The sequence below is a fragment of the Gallus gallus genome, chromosome 2 (genome assembly GCF_016699485.2).
Source record: "Gallus gallus isolate bGalGal1 chromosome 2, bGalGal1.mat.broiler.GRCg7b, whole genome shotgun sequence".
In the NCBI taxonomy this organism is placed as follows: Eukaryota; Metazoa; Chordata; class Aves; order Galliformes; family Phasianidae; genus Gallus; species Gallus gallus.
Window position 1 is genome coordinate 34,846,639 of NC_052533.1, and position 23,720 is coordinate 34,870,358.

The 23,720-nt window shown below is 39.3% G+C and overlaps 1 protein-coding gene across 4 annotated transcripts in view; it reads right to left on the reverse strand.

Moving 5' to 3' along the window:
* Window positions 1-13,238, reverse strand: part of TBC1D5 (TBC1 domain family member 5) — a 307,207-nt gene extending 293,969 nt beyond the window's left edge. For 3 of the 4 annotated variants that reach the window (XM_015281811.4, XM_015281808.4, XM_040696662.2), the window contains exon 1: window positions 12,999-13,238. Coding sequence is in view for 1 of the 4 variants with exons in the window: in XM_046929184.1 (XP_046785140.1) it covers window positions 5,620-5,669 (50 nt within the window). In the remaining 3 variants the exon portion in view is untranslated. Of the gene's footprint in view, window positions 1-5,619 lie in introns of all 4 variants that reach the window. The other variant, XM_046929184.1, reaches the window with a different exon arrangement.
* Between the last annotated feature and the right edge of the window lie 10,482 nt (window positions 13,239-23,720).

The following is a 23,720-nucleotide window of genomic DNA, read 5'->3' on the forward strand; positions in this document are numbered from 1 at the left end:
AGGATCAAGACTCACTGAAAGCGAAGAGATAATTTGTTTAAAATAATATTTATATGATTAAAGCCCGTGTATCCAATCTGGAATTATAAAATGCTTATCTGGATTCACAGCATCTTTTACACTGACTAGATATAAAAAATCTCCCTGTATCTCCTACAGCATTATGAAGAGATGAAGAGATGTAAATTAAAAACATAAACAACAACAACAGTTACAGGTGATACTTGAAGACCTAATTTTATGAACCACCAGGTGACATGAACTTGTAGTGACGCAAGTATATACATCAAGTCCACAAATGTTAATGGCTCAAAAATGCGTGATACTGTGTATGAATATTTCAATGAGAGACTGAGTAGTCTTTCTCATTATCCATTATCACTATGCCTTGTACAAGCCCCAAAGAACACTAAAAAGTGTGAGGATATGGTGTCTAAGAGAAAAATACAGAAGGGGATGCCATTCAAAGTGACCCGGACAAGCTTAAAAAGTGGGCACATGAGTGTTACACTTGGGTTGAATACAATCCCAGATATGAGTACAGACTGGGATAAGTCATTGAGAGCAGCCCTTTGGAGAAGGACTTGGGGATCCAGATGGATGAAAAGCTGGACATAAGCCAGCAGTGTGCTTTTGTTGATCAGGCCAACAGCATCCTAAGCTGCATCCAAAGAGGAGTGGCCAGCAGGATGGAGGGAATTGTTCCCCTCTGCTCTGCCCTCATGAGGCCCCACCTGGAGTACTGCAGGCAGGCCTGGCACCCCCAGCACAAGAAAGATGTGAAGCTGTTTGAGTGGGTTCAGCGGAGGACCATGAAGATTATTAGAATGTTGCAGCACCTCTCCTACAAAGAAAAACTGAGAGAGCCCTGTTTGTTCAGCCTGGAAGAGAAGGCTCTCGGCAGACCTCACTGCAGCCTTCCAGTACTTAAAAGGAATTTATGACCAGCAGGGAGATTGACTTTTTACATGGCTTGAGAATGACAGAAGGAGGAAAGAGGGGATATTTAGGTTAGATGGTAGGGCGAAATTTTTCATGCAGAGGATAGTGAGACACTGGAACAAACTGCCCAGAGAAGCTGTGGATGCCCCATCCCTAGAGGTGTATAAGGCCAGGAATTGGATTGGAATTGGATGATCTTAAAGGTCCCTTACAATGCAAGCCATTCTATGAAAAATCAGAGCTAAAAGTGAATTCCATTTTGAGCTGAACCTGCTCATACCCAGCAAAATAATTAAAAAAAAAAATGTTTTAAGAAATGTAGAGGTGATCATCTCAGACTTCTACTGAGCCCAGTCAGAAGGCTGTAAGTACATCCTGATGTAGCCATTCATGTTTATTACAGTGTCGGTTTTTATATCTATCACCAAAAGTAAGCAAATATCTTCTTACATACCCTGCCCAACATCACATGGTACAAGGAAGCAGGGACTGAGCAACCTCTTGTGGTTGCCAGCCACTCCTCCAGGCCACTCTAATTGTGCACAAAGACATTCCAAATGAAGGATTAATTGGGCATAAAAATCAAAGTCTAGCTTTTAATCTCACCTCACCACAGTCATTCGCTCTAGATGCAGAGAAAATGGATTTCTGCCATTCCCCCACTGAGGCACAGCTGGGTTGCTAAAAAGGGGCAGCTACTCCAGAATTGAAGCCAGATCTCTTACTAGAGAGATCACAGTGAAATTCTCCTCAAGAGACCTGACAGGTTGAAGATAGATCGAAGTTTGAGTAGGTTTTTTGGTTTGTTTTTGTTGTTTTTCTCATTATGGTATTACTACAATGACCAGTCCTTCAAGGACTACTGTAACTTATATATGCACATGAATGCAGAAATGTCCAGCAAGGTCCTGCGCAGTCAGATGATCCATAACCAAGCATCAGAGAAGAGAGTTAACATTATGGTGTTGAACTTAGAGCTGTCTGTAAGGCAGTCTACTTCAAAAACACCATGAAGCTGGACAGCAGGGCTTGAGCTCTGACAGGAAGGGATCAAAGCAAACCTCAAGAGCAGAGAGATCATCTCCCTGTGTCTTTCATCTATGCAAGATGACAGACGGCACTAAATATTTTTCCATTTGTTCACATGTTCATGTGATTAGAAGGTCTGCTTGCATTTCATTTTGTTGTCTGCCACTCCTTACTTGTATCTTCAAGTCAATATACCATAATGGCAGCACAAGTTTTGAGCAGAATTGACAGCAAAACATAGCTTCAGCCTCAGAAAAGGCAAACAACAAATAGAGGTAAAAATATTTTGAAACATTCTGTCAAGACAGGGAAAGTGCAAAAATTTATCTCAGTAGTTAGAGGGAAGGGGTTAGCATATCAGAAGGGACTGCACAGAAAGCCGTGGTACCCTCAGTGGATGCTGTAAACAGACACAGCAATGTATCACTAGAAACCCATTACTAGCTGCTATAACAGATTTCTGGATTTGACACTTGTTTCGGATCCTTTACAGCCAAGCAAAATGAACAACAATAAAACTGGCATAACTATAACATTTCACCAAGCACAATTCTTGACTGTAGCAAGAAATTAGTCTCAAGTCAAACAGCAGTTTATTTATTGTCGACAGTTACAGATACTTTTCAGTGATGAAATCATTGCAAACCACCTCAGGACTTGGAAAGCAAATTCTATCATGTTGAAAAACTGAAAATGCAACCCAACCTTCATTTACTTTGAGTTTAATCTGAACAATAATTTTAGAAGTTGTCTGACCAGCGTGACTGAGAAACATTAGATGAAATGTAATGCTAGCAACTTAAAGACTTCCTGGAAACAGTAGTCCTTTTTTTAAGAAAAGAAAGTGGGGAAAGCGCAAGGCACACCAGAAGCAGTGTCAGCTTAAAGTAATGTATTGCTAAAGATATTTTTCTTTCTAGTGCAAACCGAGTATTTGAGAAAAAAATGAGAAATCCTTCATTACTTTTTCCCCTCTCAGTATCAAATACATGTTTGTCACCATTTTTATTACTCGGGTTCAAAATGAGGTGATCTTCACAAACTCCTCTTCATCTTCCAATCACGCCTGTAAATTTGCTGTTCTTTTTTAACAAAAATTATAGAGGTAAGATTCAACCTGCCTATACAGCTAAAATTCTCATTTTACTCATTCACTCACTCATACAATCCAGCTTGCTTCCCAAACAATACATGAAGTATGTCGCCTCTAAAACACTCATCTCACTGGCATGCCAAAGTTTTCAATGACCCTACATTGTCTGTTCTGATCATGCGTCTATCACTGCATACTATTTTAGGATAATAAAGACCTTAGTTAAAAGTCTATTTCTTCCATTACTCCTACAGATGCAGTTATACAATATAATCTGCATCACTATCTAAAACTATATCCTTACTGCTAGTATATTTGCTCTTTCTTGCCCACATTTCCTTTCTAGTGAATGGACGTGTGATGCTCATCTGCCTACTGTGGTTAAATCATACCATGACCTTACAATTAGTTGTTGCAGATGGACCCACTCACCGCTTGCAAACACAGAAGCAGAGGATCCACATAAATCAGGCAAAATGCTAAAAGACATACACTGTAATAAATAAAAAATGAACATAATAAAGGTCAGCAAGTATTCATGACACACTGTCTCTTTTGTTGGGTTTGACTTTTTTGCAGTTTTTCAGAAGGTGGAGTCTTAGTGTGCTAACTCAGGAAGGGTAAAAGCTGCAAGCATTAGGGCAGAACAAGACTGCAGAGAAACTGACAAGAGGGATCTGAAATAAATGCTTCATGTGAAAAGGGAAAAAAGTAGAAAGATGCTTACAGTGCTACTCAATGCCTGTTTATAAGCTTCACACTGAAGGTTCACCTCTTAAACCCACTGGTTTAAGACCTAGTCACCCCCTTCCTACCCTTCCATTCTTTCTTCTGATCCTTACACAGCTTGAGCTAGACTGATCCATTACTTTTGGAAGGGGATTGCACAATTCTAAAGCTTCTGAGTGTAATAGAAATTGGCAGAAGATTATGTTTAGTCTTAGTGGAAACAGTATCTAGAAAAATCAGCAAAAGACTATCTGCATTAGGAGGTGTCAAACATGCTTATGGACTAAGTGATAAATAACAGCAGCACTAGAAAGTGAAGCACTCCAGTCAAACCACAAAAATTATAACATGAGTATATAAATAAACTTTTATCCCCATCTAAGTTGTTACACGACGTAAAATGATGTTCACTCAGCCTACATTTGCCCTCTGATAAAATTACTCACAGTGGAAATTATAACAATGACTGATCATATACTATTACCACAAATTAACATAAAAACTCAGTTGCTCTGAACAGCTACGAGAAGCAACAGTGTGCTCTAATTCCTGGCATACGTCAGTTCAGAATACTGGCTTACAGGCAGAACTCTACAGTTTTCTTCTAATATTAAAAAAACTTTTTGACAGTTCACCTAAACTCCCTAAAGATCAGAAAAAAAAACACCAAAAGAAAACAAAAACAGAGCTATTGTGCTCTTTGTGTCTGTTGTTGTTTCTGTGGAAATAAATGGGACTTATTACTTTCAGTGTGACCTATATACATTCTGTGTATGTACCTCAGACCATCTCAGTTGTGCACAACACCTAAGGAGAGCTATGTCCAGCAGTAACAGCTGCTGCTGATCTTGTCACTTTTCCACTCAGTTCCATAAGGGCTGATCCTTCAGATAAGTGGATTCTGCCTTTACCAACTAAATATCCAACATCATTATCAGATATGCTTATTAAAAATATTCACATATCTCTCCAATATATTTTTTCATTTCTTCTTGTATAGAGAATGTCCCACACCTCACTCTGAAAACATGCTTAAAGCTCAAGATAAAACTCAAAAGAGACAATAATCAGTTCAGGGCACATGTGCTGTATTCTTTTTTTCCTATCTCTGCATAGGAAAGTTTGACATTTCATCCTAAAGGAATGTCAAATCAGCAAACAGCAGTACTGATCAAAGGCCAGGAACAAAGCAACAAGCAAACTGTTTTTGCTCGGATCTACAAACAGTACTGAAAGAGGTAAACCTGTAGTATGAAACACAAACAGCTGATCATCAGCTGGTAATGGATGGAGAAGGTACATCCTGCCCCATACATTTCTTATTTCATCTATCCCTTAAATCTCTTCACAATTCCTTGACCTACAGTCAAGCCTCAACTTTTATACTGCACCTGAACCAAGCAGCCTTCAGATCAATACTTGTGGGCAGTGTAATAAAGAAGAGTTGGAAACATTACACAAATCCAAAAACCAAAGCTGCTTCTACACGGTGATATGTCAACACATCTTTCCCCTGCTTCTTGTTACTTAGTTATTGTAACTTCCAGGCCAGCTGAAAAAGTCATCAATGAACAATAAATTACATGGTAGAGTGGAATTGCCAAGTCACAGTCTGAACCAATGCTTGAGAACCAGGCGAGGTGTGGCTAACCCAGGGAGTTCGGATGCAAGCAATGCACCAGAGTGACAGGAAGAGGTGCAGCCTGGATCTACTCCTCCTCACCCTCCCATTTAAGGGTTAGCAACATCTCTGCATAGAGATTGCATTCCTCTCAAGCTATCACCGGTCACTGGAAAGAGTGAGCCATTTTTTTCTTCTTTGTTACCTGCTACTGCTCTGTAGGGCTTGTATCCCATTAGAAGGCACTGTCATCATCTTCTTTCACCATATGTGAACATGTATGCGCCCAGAAAAAAACCTTTCTACTAATTTGGATGTGAGTTCCTCTGCTTAAGGAAGTCATGCACTTCCTGCCTGTTGCCTGTTCCTCTACACAAACACATCTGTTTCTCTCTCAAACAGCTACAGAAAGGAAATGTAGTGGTGTCTCAACTTCTGCATTCTTCAGAAGAAAACAATCCCTTAAACATTATCCACTTCACGTTTTCATGCAGCAGGAGAACTAGCAGGGCTAAAATACATTCTATTTATAAATGTGAATCAACAATTAAAACTAAAGGAGGTCAAGTATTTGGCCTGTTAGATGTATGTATTAGAGTGCATTGTGCATGCTGTGTGGTACAATGACTTTTAAAAGGTACTATCATAAGCAGCAACAGCTTTGATTTTCAGTGTGCAAAAAATACATATATCCATATAAAACATACATATGTATATGTATATACACATATATAAAAGAGTTGCCAAGGTAGGTTACTTGGATTTATTAACTTTTCTCCAAACTGTATATTTATTAGTGCCATAGGCATATGTGAAAATGATGTAAATTAAAAATGAGTCAGGCCTAAAGGAGGAAATACTATTCTGTGGACTCATGAATAACTGAAAGTAGAGGAAAGCTCTTCCCTTTCTTTCAAATACATGGTTCCAAATGAAATACAGTCTGTATATTCTGCATGTTTCCAAGTCACTGCTGTGAAAGTCATGCAATGTTTTATAGGAAGCAGGCCGTACAACAAGACCATCAGTATCAGCTGAAAGCCACTCTTCTCACTACAGAAATTAATAATTCTATTATACCCAGCACAATTATTAAATAACCTAGTGGATTTGCACTAAGAGAAGTGTACTGCTAAATCTTTGCTTGCATTCTTTCTGTAATTATTAGTACTACCCTCCTTAAATCTACTCTTTCGCTGTACTTCTCAGATTCATTTGACAAAGCCTACTACTTAATTAGTAAAGACATATTACGTAATCTTTTCATTTCCACAGTTTAGCAAACTCATTTAAATAGTGAGATGTATTAAATATTTTGCAGTGAATTAACTGTGATGGGATGTTCTAAAATCTGGGTTCTAACTGGAGCTCCCTCTTAGAGTTTCTGTTTGGCCTTGAATAAGTCGCTTCCCTCTCACTGGAAATGATTAACGTCATTTTCTTTTATGGATGAATGGCTCTACAAAACTACCAAATGTTAATCATGAATACTCGAGATAAAATTTAGTCAAGAAGGTACAAGAAATCAAAGTACTGCCTAAGCGTTGGATCCTCTTGTTCACATTTACAGTGCAGCAGGCATGATTATGTGAAAACAACTATGAAATAAATGTGAAACGTATCGTGAGTCTTTACTTTAAAAGTGTCCAAATTTACATCTGAAAAGAACAGTGTGAACATTGACGATTTCTTTTAAAGCACAGATGTAAGAAAAACTAATCACAGCTCAGGAAAAAATGCATATTTTTTTGAAGTGAATCTGGTGCTGAATATTAGAAAATAGATCAACTCTACAACATACCAAGGTCCAAACAGTAAAATATAGACAGAACACCATCCAGATACAGATGTTGCCTTGCTGTAAATAAGGGCAGGAAGAAAAAAAAGTTGTAGAAAATAATGTGTATATCTGCATCACGCAGGATACAGAAGCCACTGGCTGCCTCCACTGGTGCTAATGAAAAAAATTCATAATCATAAACCATTACAAACAACAACAACAAAAAATTGAAGAGCTCCTTTGTATTGAGATCATGCCACAATTGGGATTTTTTATCACCTCCTGTAAAGCACCGATGGTTTGCCACTGCAAATGACAAATTAACAGCCCAGATGAGTTCATCTGATGCAAGATACAATCTTTATGCTAACATCAGAGCAAAGTCTAGATGCCAAAACCGTACCTCTACAGTTCTAGAGAAATTCTTCAAAAATTTAACAAGTTCTGCACCTTGAAATTCCAGTCTATTCTCAATAAACATCAGAAATCTATACTCCTTTCCAATATAAAGGCCAGACATCCAGTTGTGTAAAGGCAAGTGAAACAAAAATAACTCTTGTTATGAAGCATGCACAATCTAGGTCTTCAAAAACTGTACTTCAGGTGTTCACTTCCCGGTAACTCATCATAGGATACTGACTATGTACAGGTATAAGTATTAAGACAGCTCAGAGGGCAGTGCAAGTGGAAGTCTGCTACAAACCATTAGCTCCAACTAGAGAACAGGAGTATTTTTCACATGCGTATATCTGTGATTTGCTGAAAGAGATGTCAAACTGAAGTATTCAATCATGAAACCAAATATCCCAGGATCTTAAGCAGTCAAGAGTAAAAATAGCAGTTTGTAAAAAAAACTATTAGGACCAGTTTTCTAATACCACTCACTGTAACAGGCACAGAGAAATTACCATATATCCCATTATAACGGCTAAAACGAATAAATCACTGCACAAGGAACTGCCTAAGAACCACTGATCACAATCTGATTATATAGCCAGAGATCACTGAAACATACATAAACTTATCGTGCACACACACACTCATATTCCTGAGGTTTGTATACTTCTGAAGCTGAGACTAGTTAGGAACATAACTGACTGGGAGGGAAAATCTGACAGCTAACAAAGAGGACAAATTGGGTTACAATTCACTCCAGATGTTTGAATGCTGATATTTTTTGGGGAAAAGAAACAACGAAGAAAGCATAAAAAGTAAAACAGGATCAACAACACAAAAAAGCATGAGGTGGATCACCATCAACATGAAACAGAGTTATGAAGTGTAGAAGCTCATCAAACACCCACATAGGATGCAGCCAACAGCACCACACACCATCTCAACACCAGCAAAGCCTCGTGGCTAGGCAGAGGTGGCAGAAGTGTTAAAAATCATACACAACGATCAAAAATAACCAATAAACACTTTCACTCTATAGTTGGAAATATTCAAAATGGTATAATTGTATCACATTATATTGATTTTCCTTCCAACTCATTTGTTAAACAGATGTTCCAGATCAGATGTTAAAAAACATGGTGAGACAAACCTTTTGCATTAGCATACTTGTTAAACTTCTCCAAGAGTCCTAGGGCTGTCGGCCCAATAAATCTGTGATCTGTTGATCATAGATTTCGATCTGTGTATTTTAAAAGCTACTTCTATCTTTAAACACTAGGGACTGACACCATACACAGGGGAGAAAATTGTGTCAAAGGGACAAAATCAAGTTTTTAAGGCAGTCTGATGCGATAGAGAATTCAGACACGACAACAAGAACCAGTGAAAGACAGATGCATTCAAATGTATTCAAACAATAATTGCATGCCTTATTTTTAAACAGTGGAAAAGATGAATCACTGAAACAACTCATCCAGAGAAGTAAATGGTAGATTCTCAGTATCTTGATAAACTTATAAAAAAAGCTTAGCCTACTAGAAGTTCAGCAAAAGAAAAAGTATCCACACAGACAAAAACTGATGCTATAATATGTTCAAGGTGAAGCATATGTGAACATATAAAGACAGAATTCATCCCTGTTCTAATGCAGCACTACATGATATAGTAGTGCAGGAAAGTCAAGTAAACCACATGAATTTTGCATATTTGCACTAGATTAATTAGCAACGTGGTAATAACGTTCTTTAATACACCTAAAATACAGATTTGCTAACCCATTAACAAAACTAAAAGCACCTCAACTTAAATAATACATAGGGAAGTATAAAGTTTTTTCAGAAAATACAGAGCAAGATACTGGAATGACGACTCTTTTCCACCACATTCAGTTCAACATCAGTGATGTGATTCTTCCCATTATTTTCAAATTATTTCTGACTAGTCTCCAGGTCATGATATGACTCCAGTCCTTTTAGAAATTGACATCTAGCCATTAACAGAGGCAAAATAGCTATTTCTGTTTTGTTCAGTAATCAATGACCTTTATCCTCATGGACTGCCAACTGCTGCACGTTCATCTCCAAGGTCTGGATGCAGTCTGGAGAGCTGTTCAGCTTCTATCTCTCATGTCTAATTCCAACTCTCAGAGTATAAATAGAGTCAACTATTTCTCCTCAACAACCATCACACATAGATACTAAATTCATATCACACCTTTTTGCACTTAACATAAATAAAAATAATACAATATATCAGATTATAATGCTACCCAATATGATAGAGCCTTCAACTCTGCACTGAGTTCTTTTGGAGTTCTCTTTGGATCTCAGAAGTTGAAATATCGAGAAAATAAAAAAACAATCTGGTACATGGTTAACTAAAAACATTCTCAAGCAAAACACAATTCAGTAACAACTTTCACAAACTGGAAATGGCAATAACTCAATAACTATGCCCATTCTATCAGAGGTAAAAAAAAAAAAAAAAAAAAAAAAAAAAAAAAGGAGTTGTAGCCTCATTGATACAGCAGTCAAAAAACTCCTTCACATCACGTTTCACAGACCTCTTTCTCCTAAAGCACAACACAGCCAAGTATCTGTACCTTGATGGGCTACAGAGTGAACTGCCTTGGGCAGCTTACTGGGCTTAGAACACCCAAAACCTGTATCATATTTACTCCAGAGTGGTGTAGAGGCTAAGGCAAACTATTTACATACCATACCACATTTGCACTCTGCAGTCATCACTGACTCTTGATCCAAAATTCTCTTACACGTGCTAATCAACAAAGCCTCAAATGGACTAGTTACTGATTATCTCAGAAACTGTCTATCCTCCACAATTCTCAGTAACAGCTGTTGCCAATTACAGCAGCGTACCTAACAGTTTAAGATAAAGCTCCTAAGGATGGAGCACACAGTAAACTTTCTAAAAAGACTTCAGCAGCAGAATTCCTTACAGGGCAAAGCAGCTCTTTGCATAGTCCTTCCATAGTAAAAAATGAAGTTATAATAGCAACAATAACCCAGAGACAGCAAATATCTCTACAGTAGTGTAAATCATAGGCAGGCAGAATACATATAACACATTTCCACCAAATCACACTTCACTTGCAAGCTAATACAAGGTAGCAAATTCCAAAAGAATTCCACTACTGAAATGTAAACAAAAGAGAAAAGAACAACGGAGTAAAACCAACTCCATAACACAAAGGACAAATGTGAGAAGAATGTTTTCACAGTGCTAAGTATCACTCTTGCAGGTGCCACGGTATTTTAAGGAAAGGTATGAACCACTTTTTGTGGTGTGACAAGTGATCTCTGCTAACACTGCAGCATGATCTGAAAATTACTTGTATAACATTGGGCTTGTGACTTCCATCAGGTGAAACGAAGCAAAACAAGCAAGAATCCTACCAGCATTATTAATTCTTGAACGCTACCACCAGTACAAGCCCTTAATTCATTGCACTGGCTAATCACCAAGCTGGAAAACATCCTCCTGTCTCTTCACCTCACCAACAAAAGGATGCCATTGGTATCTTTTGAAATGTTCAGCCTGCATAGGAGTTGACCACATCAACAATTTCTACAAATTATGAAGCCATCATAAAACCTAGGGGGGAGGAGGGAAATCAACTATGCACCTTCTTCCCAATATACGCTTACATGTAAAAAGAAGAATTGCTTGTGCTCTCATACACTGTTACGAGCTGAAGTTAATAATGAAGGTGCGCAAATCACACAAGGGTAAGTTCTGGTTGAAGGTTCAACAATGTTATGAACTTCACGTAAGTTTGAAAACTCAACAATTTCTTTGGGCCAGGCTGCATCTAGTTCTGTTTTTATCAGATGTGTCAGAATGCGTTACAAAACCGAAACTGCACCTAGTCCAGTAATCACTACCATTATATGCATGCATGTGACCTGAACAGGCCACAGGTGTCAATAAACAAGAAGTCTGGCTACTAGTTATTCATGGTAACATTAAGTCAGACAACTGTTACAAAACAAGGCCTGGTTTCCAAAAGAAAAAACACTGTTGCCTATAAGTGATACAGTGTTCCTACTGCCCAGTTTTAGGACTGCGGGTTCCATTGAGCTACAAAGCTAGTACTGGGCAATGATTCTGAGATACATGGGATCTGAGATTAACTTATCTGTGTGTTTTATTACCCTCGACTTCTCAAAAATTATTTTCAATTCCAATAAGCAGCCCATATTTATTTGGGATACATTGTGGAAGGTTTCAATTTCATAGAGATGCTATCACTGAATGAGAGTGTGGCAAGTAACAGAGCTGATAAACTTTAATGAAGTTTCATTGGTATGAGAGTAGTTGTGTTTTTTAACCAAGTTGCAGAGTACTCTGTAAGGACAGATAAGCAGGATTGCTGGCAATAAAGCAGCAAAAGGATGCTGTATGGCTGCATGGCAAAACCAGAAGACCATTCTTGACTCCTGATTCCCAATCTAGTATGCTTTGGAGTATGAGTCTTTCACATATTAACTAACATTTTTCTTGTTTGTTAAGTATTTCAAGTCATATGTACCACTTAAAGCAATGTTCTGTCAAAGTGATGGGACAACTATTCCTTAAAAGCAGACCATGAAACCCCCGGGATGAATAACACCGTAGGATATGTACCTACACTACACAACTGATGGGTATGGTACAGCTACCCAAGAGGATAAAACCCTCCAACAACTAAAATGTGCCAATGGCAGTCCTTGCACTGAAATCCATACTTACTACACCACTTGAACTACTGTAACCTAAGGATAATCAAGTGTGGCAATTAATAAGTCTAAAACTGTCACTCCATAGGCAGTAAATTGGACAGTCAGCATAGACTGGGGTCAGATGGGTGGGAACGAAAGGAAAGACAGTCACTGGGGTCAAGAAAGTGGAGGGAAACCCGGCCTTTTCCAAAAACTCTTTCTCAAGGCCTGGGAAAAGAAAAATCACTTCGACCTTAACTCTTTCCTCTTCAGCCATCAGAATTACCACCGACAACAATGGAAAAAAGAAAAAAAGAGAGAGAGAAAGAAATCCAGAGGGGGACAACCTTGTGACCATCTGCCTCCTCCTCCTCCCTCCCTGCTTCCATCTCCCAGAACCGAGGCTCTGGCTTCAGCGGTCCCTACCGGGGGCACCTGCCCTCCGCCAGGCCCGGAGGAGGCGGCCCCGCGGGAAGCAGCGGGAGGAGGCCGGGCAGCGGCCCGCGGCACCCGCTGCGCGCAGGCCTCACCAGCCCCAGCGCTGCGCGCCGACGGCCGGGGGCAGCGGGACGGGGCGGCGCCGCCGGGAGAGGCCCCGGCGGGGGCCGGCGCACTTTGACTGCGGGGCGGCCGGCGGGGAGGGGAGCAAGCGGGTGAAGGGAGCAGATGCTCCGGGGCCGGTTTTACCTGCTGCTGCTGCTGCCTGCAGTGGCATGAAGATCTGGCTCAGCCTCTCTCTCTCTCTCCCCGCTCCCTCCCCGCCTCCCTCCCTCCCTCCCTGCGCTGCTCGCAGACCCCCGCGCCGGCCCGGCGCCCTGCGAGGGACGCGGGGCAGGGGGAGGCGGTGGGGGAGGCCCGGGGAAGGGAAAGGAAGAGAAGGGAAGGGGAAGGGCTCCCTGCCCGCACGCGGAGACGCGCGATAGCACCGCCTCCCATCCCCCCCTCCCGCCCTCCTTCTCTCCCTGCGCGCAGGCGCTCAAAGCGGCGGTGAGGCCGCGGCAGCCGTCGGGTTGGGGTCGGTGTTCTCAGCTCCTGGGTCCCGTTTCCTCCTCCCCGCTCCCTGCGCGGCACTGGGGCAAGAGAGGGGCTGAAGGGCACCCGGGAAGGCGGCGGCGGCCTGGCAGGGCGGAGGAGGACGAGGAAAAAGGGATCGGATCGGGCTTCGGCACGGGCAGTGGTGCAGCTCCATTGCTGCCTGCTCCTCGCGAGCCCTTGGAGGCAGCAGCAGCAGAATGGGGAGCTGGGGTTTGTTGAGATTAGGAGGTTTTTTGTTGTTTTTGTTTTCTTCTTCTTTTCGGGTGCCATTCACCCTCTAAGGATGCCCAGGGTGCTGTTATGTACATAAAACATACCTGTAGTGGCTTAAAATGAGGTAGTTTGAAATGAATTCAGTGCAGCTCTCCCTGGAAGCAGCTGGCTGGGTTCACGCCACTCAGGAAACTTCCTCATAGAAGGAGGACGTGAATGTCATAAACCACTGCCGTGCTGGAACATTCTAAATGATGCTCTGAGCTGTGTTTGCTGGCACCCAGGCTGACCGGGTGCCTCCTGCCTGGTGACAGGCCTGCGGCTGCCAAGGACGCTGCTTTAGCACCACTTGGGCATTCATTATAAGTTCTAAAAGTATGTGAGCTATTTTAGAGGACAACTTAGCACTGGAGGGTTAGTTTTACTTGCCAGAAGAGCTGTAACATACGTATTTATCATAGAATTATTACTGTTGGAAAAGGACCACTAAGATCATCCAGTCCAACTGTTGACCCATCCCCACCATGCCCACTAACCATGTCCCAGAGTGACACATCTACGCAGTTCTTGAATGCCTCCAGGGACAGTGACTCTACCACCTCCTGGGCAGCCTGTTCCAATGCCTCGCCACTCTTTCTGAGAAGAAATTTTTCCAACCATCTGCCCTGAACATCCTTCACAACTTGAAGCAATTATCGCCTGTCCTATCACCATTACCTGGGAGAAGAGGTCAACAACCTGCAACCTCCTTTCAGGAAGTTATAGAGAGCAGTAAGATCTCCCCTGAGCCTCCTTTTCTCCAGACTGAACAAGATTCCTCAGCTGCTCCCCATGAGACTGGTGCTCCAGACCCCTCATCAGCTTGGTTGCCCTTCTCTGGACAAGCTCCAGGGCCTCTGTGTCTTATAGTAAGGAGCCCAAAAGTGAACGCAATATTCAAGGTGCAGCCTCACCAGTGCTGAACACAGAGGAATGGTGCACTATTTCAGATACAAGCCGGGATGCCGTTGGCCTTCTTGGCCACGTGGGCACACTGCTGGTTCATGCTGAGTAAAGAGAACCAACACTCATGGATCCTTTTCCTCTGTACAGCTTTCCAGCCACTGTCCCAATCCTACACTGATGCATGGGCTTCCTGTGACCAAAATGCAAGACCTTGCACATTTATACAGCTGTCCAAAAATACAATATGCCCTAAATTGCTGTTTGCCACAGTTATGTACTTTCAGAATAGACCTGGTAAAGCAGTGGATACCTAAGATTTTTGGAGATGCTAGTACAGGACAAAAAGGACAAAGTAGAGACATAGTCCATAATCCAACACTAGCTAAAGCAGTTCTATTACTTGTGTCTCAATCTAGGAAAAATGAGCCTAAAATTGGCACGGTTTGATAGCATGGACAGCATAGGAAGGAAGGATCAGTCTATCTGAGATGAACCTCGAAATATGAATCTAAAACAAAACTTAGTAACTTTAGTAATGATTATGTAAAGAATGAAGGTGCTGTGTCTCATCTCTGATGACATTTCTTACAATCCTCCTGATTTCCAGAGGAAAAACTTTAGTGCTCTGTGGGCTGTTTTAGAGCAATATAATCAACACATCCGTGTGGTTTTGCCAAAGATACTTTGAAAGGAAGTCTCCATGCCAGTCCACAGATGTTTTCAATTCCCAGATGTTAAGAAAAAAGAGAGACCAAAGTAGGTTCCAGCCTGCTGATGGTAGTGTTTTACGTCAGTGCACTGAAATTTCTTGCTACAACACAACAGAATGTTTTAAAGTAGAAAGAGGAATTTAAAGTTAAAAGTTTGCAGATTTAAAAGCACATAGGCAAAAAAAAAAAAAAAAAAAAAATACTGCTGCTCCCCTAACCCTTCCTTCACCCCCCCCCCCCACCAAGAAAACAATAAACCTGAAGAAATGAGCACCTTCTTGTATGTCATTAATGTCATTATATCCATTAATTCCAAACAGGTTGTTTCAGTTTGTGTTTGATACAATGATTTTCTGTTTGTCACTCACATTTGTTTTAGGTTGGAGCAGAGTAAGAAAAACAAAAGCAGTCAAACATCTAACTCTTGTCTAGTAAAATATGCTTCGAATACTTAACAGCTTGGTAATGAAATTGTATTTTAGTTTAATACAGGGCACAGCATTTGATTTAGAAATCATACAGCCATCAACAGTCAGTCTGCATATATCACAGTGACCAGTCCTCTATAAACATGTGGAAATACATATTTTCTGCCTTTGTAATACAGTGCATTTTATATAAGAACACATGCATAAGTAGCATTCACTCGGGAGGTGAAAGGGCAATGTAAAGAATTAAACCTGTAGATTAGTGCTACTGTTAAATTAAAAAAAATTAAAAAAAGTATGCACCTGCCTTTGGCACATCCTCCAACTGTGTACTCAAATCAGGCAATTGTGAATTGTCTAAATAACTACTGGAGTAATTACATGAGCATAGGACATCTAATTGTGTGTGCACTTAGGGGATGTCTTAAAAGATTTGGCCCTCTCGGTATTCTCAATATGAAAATTTTCCCATGGAAAATAAAAGCTGGAACAAAAGCCAGCAGGAATAACAACAGCAGAATCTGCCAAAAGTAGTTTATTCTTGTTTCATTTGCAATCAATTGTTAGGCTCATAGTAACACTTAAAATGGCAATTTAAGCCTGAATGGAGGTTCCACCCCAAAATTAGACCACAGTTTAAATTGTAAGGGATTGAATCCCTTTTACTTACTCAATGGTAAAAGGAAAAATAAATTCTGAATACTATTATTTTCTATATTTACAAGATTACAGAAGGGTTAAGAACAAAAAGATTTTACCTTCTCAGTTTACACTGAAAATATTACCAGTATGCAGATTTACAAGACAAGATGTGTAAATTTTGTATAGATGAAGATGAAATAATACTTGTAGTTGTATATTTCTCATTATATTATTGTATTAGGAGTTGACTGGAATGTTCTTAAGGCTTGAAGTGTTTTTAAGGGGAATATTTGGTGAAATCTTACTTGATTGCAAACTGGAAGTATGAAAAATCTTGTTTTATTCTAAGTTGCATGATTAATTGCTTTGTTCATTTTGTTTGGTCTGTAATCTAGCTAAATTTTTTACAAGTTCTTAATGTCCTAAATCTAAGTAATATCCATAGCAAAAAATTGCTTAGACTGCTTGCACACATGACAGCAGAAGCCAATTTAAGAGATAATGTGGCAAATAGCAACTTCATGTATTCATTCCTTACATGAGGAATCTCATCTGGTAACATACCTAGAAATGCATTCTAGTTTCTCACTCTTTGAGGAGTTTCCAGTTTGTTTATCAGCTGGAAAGTAAAATTATTAACATGCAGATGATACTTAGCAGGATTTCCTCTATTTATTCTGAAAGAGTTTCGTATAGATTTCTCAGTTTAATAAATTACAAAGAAAAAGTCTTCACTTTTTGGCTTAGTTACCTCATGCATTCAATGTGAAAAGTTCATCAGATTTTCCAATATATAAGAATTATATTCATGTATTTTATTTAGAATATATATATATGATTGTGTGTATTTGCAAGTATATTTATATAAACATACATACACTCAATATGTGTTTGGATTTTTTATTTTATCTGGGAAAGGGAAGGGAAGGGAAGGGAAGGGAAGGGAAGGGAAGGGAAGGGAAGGGAAGGGAAGGGAAGGGAAGGGAAGGGAAGGGAAGGGAAGGGAAGGGAATGCCTAACCAAACTACGTCTGCCTCCAGTAGAAAACCAAACAGCTCATGCTTTCTTAGTAAAATATGTAGTTTGACATCCTGACAGTTGTGTTCAAAATGATGAAATTCATCACATAAATTTGACAAAGATGTGCTACTTTATGCATTCTGAAATATTTTAAATGAATCAAGCAAAGAAGAGAGAGCAAGAAAAAGACAAATTGATGAACTGATTTTGGAAAGAATGAGAAGAACAACAAGAGCCATGCACTCCAATCTAGCTCAGCTAAAATTTGCCTCAGGTGAGACTTCCTCTGAAGGATGTAAAGAATCCAAGCTCCTGATGCTGAAACACATGGTACATCAGCAGAATCCTGTCAGCATGACCTGATGTACAGTATGTTTGTTAGATCTGTGCCTAGAGAGGTGGGGAAGGTAGTTAGAGTGGGGTAAAGCTACATGAAAATTTCCTGCAGAAGTGAAAAGAAACAAGAAAAAAAAATGTAGTATGGATATCAAGGAAAGTGCTAGAAGTATCTAAAAATGAACAAGAATTCCTGTGAATAGTGTCCAGGGCAGCATTTATACCTATGGTGCCTTTGGTCCTGATTTGGGCAAAACCACCCATTGACACTTAAGTTCTGTTGATTTCAATGGGGCTTAAGTGTTTTCCTGAATCAAGGCTAATTAAGTACGTCACATACAAATACTCGTGTGCATAAATTGTTTACAGGATTGGGGCTTTAGGGCTTGTCTAAACAGAGACACTCAGGAAAATTAATCCAAATTAACTAAAGGTATGAATTTAAAGTGGATTAGTTAAACCACATTAAACCCCAGTGTGGACTGGGGTTTAATGTGGTTTAACTAATCCACTTTAAATTCACTGTTTTAATTACTTTGGATTAACTTTCCTGAGTGTCCCTGTTTAAGCAAACCCTTAGAGTATTGAATAAAGTCCCCAAATGAGTCAAAATTAAAATAGACCCCAAATAAATAGCAATTCTGCATTGGCAAGGGATGAAATCTTTAATTTTTGCAGTTCCAGTGCCTATGTACCATCATCATATTGATGAACAGCAGCAATGAGATCATGTTGCCATTGGTGAACATGGCAATGGCACTAACTGTGAAACTTAGGGAGGCTGCTCTTACAAAAAATTATAATCAAACACAAATTTTCAAATCCATCTTGTGGGCTATGGCAATATTAAACTGCAATTTAAAAATGAAGATCATATTTATTGCCACTTAAGCTGGCAAGACCAGTGAAGGCTCTTTGGATGCCAATACAGTCTGTGATGGCTATCAAGTATGCCAAAACTGGCAAGAGAAGTAACATGAGCCTTATTTATGTAAATAAAAAACCATTTGTATTTAATAATAAGCTACTACTACTGATTAGCCACTTAAGTATGCTGGATAAATGAAGCACTCAAATAGCAGTTTATATTGTTATTTTGATAAACAAACATTTGTATTCCTTTGAAAACTGCAGTCAGATTCCCAGGGTAACAGTTGACTGCGATTCCACTGGGAGTGATGAGACCTCACTGGACTTTGTAATGGTTGGCTACATGGCAACCACATTCATCAGGTGTGTTAAGATACTATGAGAAGCAGCAGTGGGACTGCAAGTTGTAAAGATTAACCAATTAATTTTTAGGGGCTTGATTTATTTTTCCCCTCAAATAAGTAAATAAATATTAAGCCATTGATAACTATTCAATTTGGCATGAAAAATCAGACTTTCGTGGCCAGACACCCAGCTTGTGTAAGTGGGCAGATGGTCCTATCTTTAGTTAGACATGATAAGTTTGGGGGAATTTTTCATTTTTTATTTTTTTTTTACTTTAAGCAAAATCTGTTCCTCTGATGAAAGTGACAATTCTCTAAATAAAAATATTGTTGAAAAAGGTTAGTCTTTTTGTATTTAAGCTGTGTAATTCAATTTTCATATTTCAAACTTAGAACTTGCAATGTGACTAATGTTGTCTTTAGTTACACTGCTGATAGCTCCTACATTCTGTCTGCTTTAAAGTCCTGCTTAGATATACATACATAGCTGTATTTTCATAAATAAAACTGATTAACAGAACCTTTATCCCTAATAGCCGTATCCATTTAGTTCTTGGTAACCAGTAGAATTTTAAGAATCCTCTGTCTTGTCTGTTTATTTCAAAATATTGGCAAACAGTTTTGCTAAGGAATGAAATGACTCAGTTCTGGTTCCCCTGCTCCCAGCAGAGAGGCACAGTCCTCTTTGAGCCATCCTCCTCTGCTTTGACACCTCTTCTCTCCTGCTGCTGACACTCCATCAAGGGAAGACACTGAGAAAGGGACAAATCAGGAAGATGGGAAGAGTGGGAGGGTCAGGGCAGAGAGCCTGCAGAAGACCAGTGAAATGAAAGCTGCAGTAACTTAGCTACCTTTTTCATCCTGTTCTGCTGTCCTATAATATTTTCTTCTTTCTCTCTCTCTCTCTCTCTCTTTTTTTTTTTCCCTAAAATAATCCCAAATCTTAAAATCGTCATTCTGAAGCCCTGATGTACAGCACCAGGAATTCTCTTACACCATCCTTTTGCTAGCCTAGAGCATACTTAAGAATATTCCCAGCTGCCCAGGTTTTGATTCAAATGATTCCTTTCGCTTACAGAGATCAGAATAAGGCTGCTGTGCATATTGAGCAGATGTGGAAGTTAGGGGCAAGGGAACAGAAAAGAAAGAGCATCCACTTTCACTTTCATTTTATTTTTTTATTTTCTAAATTATATTCAACAAAAGAAGATGCCCATGCACAGGTAAAAAACCCCACACATCTTCTCTCTGAAAATGACTGTTCCCCTGATTAGCAGAAAGCAGTAGTTCTGATCCATGTCCTATTTTGAAGATATCTAATTCAGTGCCTAAAGGAATTTGAGGGCAAATGCACCTCTTTCATTACACTGACTCCCACTTGTTTTTTACAACAGATAAGTGTAAGCCCTACAGCAGCACAACTGTTAAAGATTTTTATGGCTCTTAAAAGGGACACTGTACATTTGAAATGAGTAAAATATCACACACTGAATGATGACAATTGTTTATGGCACTCTTCTTTAATCTTGCAGCATTAAAAATGTATTTTAAATTTTCTTTTCTCTTGATATGGTATTTGTGTGGACCAGACAACAGTAAAGTAATTGCCCTCTGGCTCTGCAAAATGTACACGGGATCCTCCGTGCTCAAGTGCAATCTTTGCTTCTCTGGTGATCTGATGTAGCAGCATGCTTCTTCACCAGAGGGGTGTCCTAGAAAAGAAGGAACTCCTTCTGTAAGGTGTTTTCACAATTATATTACTTTTTATTGCCACAATTTTTATTCAAGGATTTCACAAAAATCTTTAAATATGTCACTGGATACTTAGATTAGCCCCAGAAAAAAAAAAAAAAAATCTGCCATAGAGTAAAGTGTGGGAAGGATGAAGTTAGGAGTTCACAGCCACAAAGTCAATCAAAAACAAAGAACAGTTCTGCTGGATTTATCATATCCGTTAACCTCATTATGATAGTGATTGTCTGGGGTGCATTTTAGTGTAATAACCGGTGAGAGATTGGGAAGGGATGAAGAAACTGTTTCCCCTAGAACACTTTATGCAGTGCTGCCAAGGGAAGACTGCCTTATTTCTGTCCTCTCTGTAATTCTTCTTTTCCCTTTGAGTGAACTGAGTTAACTGGCTGTATTCTTTTTCAAATAAACATTTATAGCTTTTGAGTGGGCCAGCAAAAGGCAGTGGAAACAGTTCATGTTGTGAATGTGGATTCAGCTAAAGACAAATGCCACTACTTGTCTCCATACTTCTGCCTTTTTGAGCAGCTTTTTGTCTGTTATGTTATTAGCTGGGGGTTTAAGTGATGTGTTGGTAAGTCAGTGCAGGAGTGAAACTACATGTAAATCTAAGGGCATTTGTGTACACATGGCAAGGCAGGATACAAACAAGGAATAAACTGGAGAACACAAGCTGGTTAGATTTATTTTGACTTGGCTCTGAATTGTAGCAGTTTCAAAGCAGTAAATATATAAAGTGCTGAAACTTTAACAATGGTGTATTTTTTCTCAAGTGTTCATTAAACTGGGATTTGAAATGTGTTTAGTTAGACAAACACAAACCAGTCCTCCAGTTTTCTATCTACTCTCAGCAGGGACTGGAAAAATGAAAATGTTTTTCCAATAGCAGTGTGTTTTCTAAAATCCAGAGTCACCTAAGGCATACAAGGACATATCTTCTCCTTCAAACAATTTGTATTCCCTTTACTTCAGCCCTTTTCTTTCCATTTGACCAAAATCCCAAGGTGGCAGTGGTGTGAATACCACGTTCACTGAGTACGGCAGAAGAAATCTGTCATGAATAACTTTTTGTGTGTATAGTCCTTGTGAAAAAAGAACACCTTCCTATCACAGTTTTCAGGTAGCTACTCTCTTGATATACATAACAGTCTGCCACTTTCCCATCATCACAAAATGCTCCAAATTTTACAGAACAAAAATTTATCCTGCAAAAAATGCTCAAACAAATGAAACAGATCCCTTCGGCACCTACACATCCTTTTCTTTACAAAAATATCTATCTAATCTGTTAATTTGTTAGAAAAGCACTAAGAGCACAAGCCTGTTCTTACTGGGCTATTTCTTTCTGAAATGTGCTGATTCATGGAACCTATTTTAAATGAAAACATTCTCAGGATTGCAAAAAGTCAAACTATTAAAATGTCTCTCAGTAGTCAAAGTCTTGCTGTGTCCTTTGTTAAATAGTGACTTCAAGCTATAATTTCTATATTGAGTTTTATTAGCAGTCAGTAAGCAAATCTGAATGGCCTGATCCTGCATTGCTGACACCATGCTGGATGAAGCAGAAACAAAACAGCACACTGGAAATTAGATTAAAGGCCAAGTCTGCAACTGTTATTGAAATCCAATAACTCAAACTGCAGTCTTACCAGCAGTTAATAGTCCCCATGGTGCTAAATAACCATAAAGCTTGAGGGTATCTACTGTTGTGCCAGCACACCAAGGAGATGCAACCATCCCTACCCCAAGAGTTGTAAAACAAAAGCCATTCTGCCATCAAAAAACAAGTTTTCATGTGAGGGGACTAATACCTCTGCAAATAATCAGTAATGTTTTCTATAACATTTTGTAATTCCTTTTCATATCTGTACAAAGTCCACCTAGAAAACTTGGAAAGGACAACCATCTTCTTGTGCAAAAAATGTGAGTATTGGCCTGGAACATTAGCAGCCAAAGTTGGATAGTTCAAAGGCATCACAAAAAGAAATTCTTTCTAGGTAGGTAAGTGTAAATATATCTCTTTTATATTATGTCCCATCTGCAATGGTCCTATCTTAATTGTGAACGCCATTGCATCTGACATCTCCAGACACAAGAATTTTTTTTCCCATTACTTCAAAGGAAAATAAAATCAAGAAACAAAGAACTCCAAGGTTTTAAATCATGGACAATTCTCCTTGATTATCGGTTTCATTCTGAGCAGAACAATGGTCAGTTGCAGTGAGCTGTTGGAAATGAGACCAAATCTCATGCTCATCTCAGCATAAATAGTTATTCAGGATGAAACAAAACTCCTTCCAGTAATATTAGGGAAAAGTAGGTGAGTTAAAAGGAGGACACCACAACATGTATGTTCCTGTATTGTCACTCTGTTCCTAAGTAGCAAATGCTTCCAGATAAATGGAAGAACAACTTAACTTCTTCATTAAGTCTTTTCTGTCTAGCAAAACAAAGTAAGCAGGAATGATAAGAAGATAACTAGGGTCCTTTGGTCTGTATTGGACTTCTTGGAATTTGCCTGACATCACAGAAGAAAACAAGAGTGAAACTGAATCTTCACTCACCGAGATGAGTGGAGATGCAATAGAAATGTAGTGAGCACATGCACTTACTTTACAGAATAAGGAGAAACTGACCTTTAATTTATAAGATGTCATCAGATATTTTGTGGACTAGTTTTCAGTGCAGTCAAGTATTCAAAAGTTTCATGCATTACTGTATTCTACTAAATCAGTTACACAAATAACAGCTGTAACAGTGGAATCAAAGTAACTTTCCCTTATTCACCTCTTCCCATTCAAAAATTCAAACTGACACCTAGTGAAGGGGAGAATTCCTTGGAAAAGCCTTATGAAAGTGACAGCTTTTGCTCTCAAAAGCTAGCTTTTGTGATACTATTTGAAACAAGTCTGTACAGCAATACCAATCACACTATTCTATCTTCCAGCAAAAATGTATCTATATCTGTTATGTGAGAAGAAAATATTTTGGGCACAAGTATTAGCAGTGTTAAATACATTGTTCTTGTTCTATGGTAGAATTCTTTTCCACGGAATCCACCTGAACCCTACAAATATTTTCTACCACTTTTCATATTCCGCTGATCAAATATCTTGA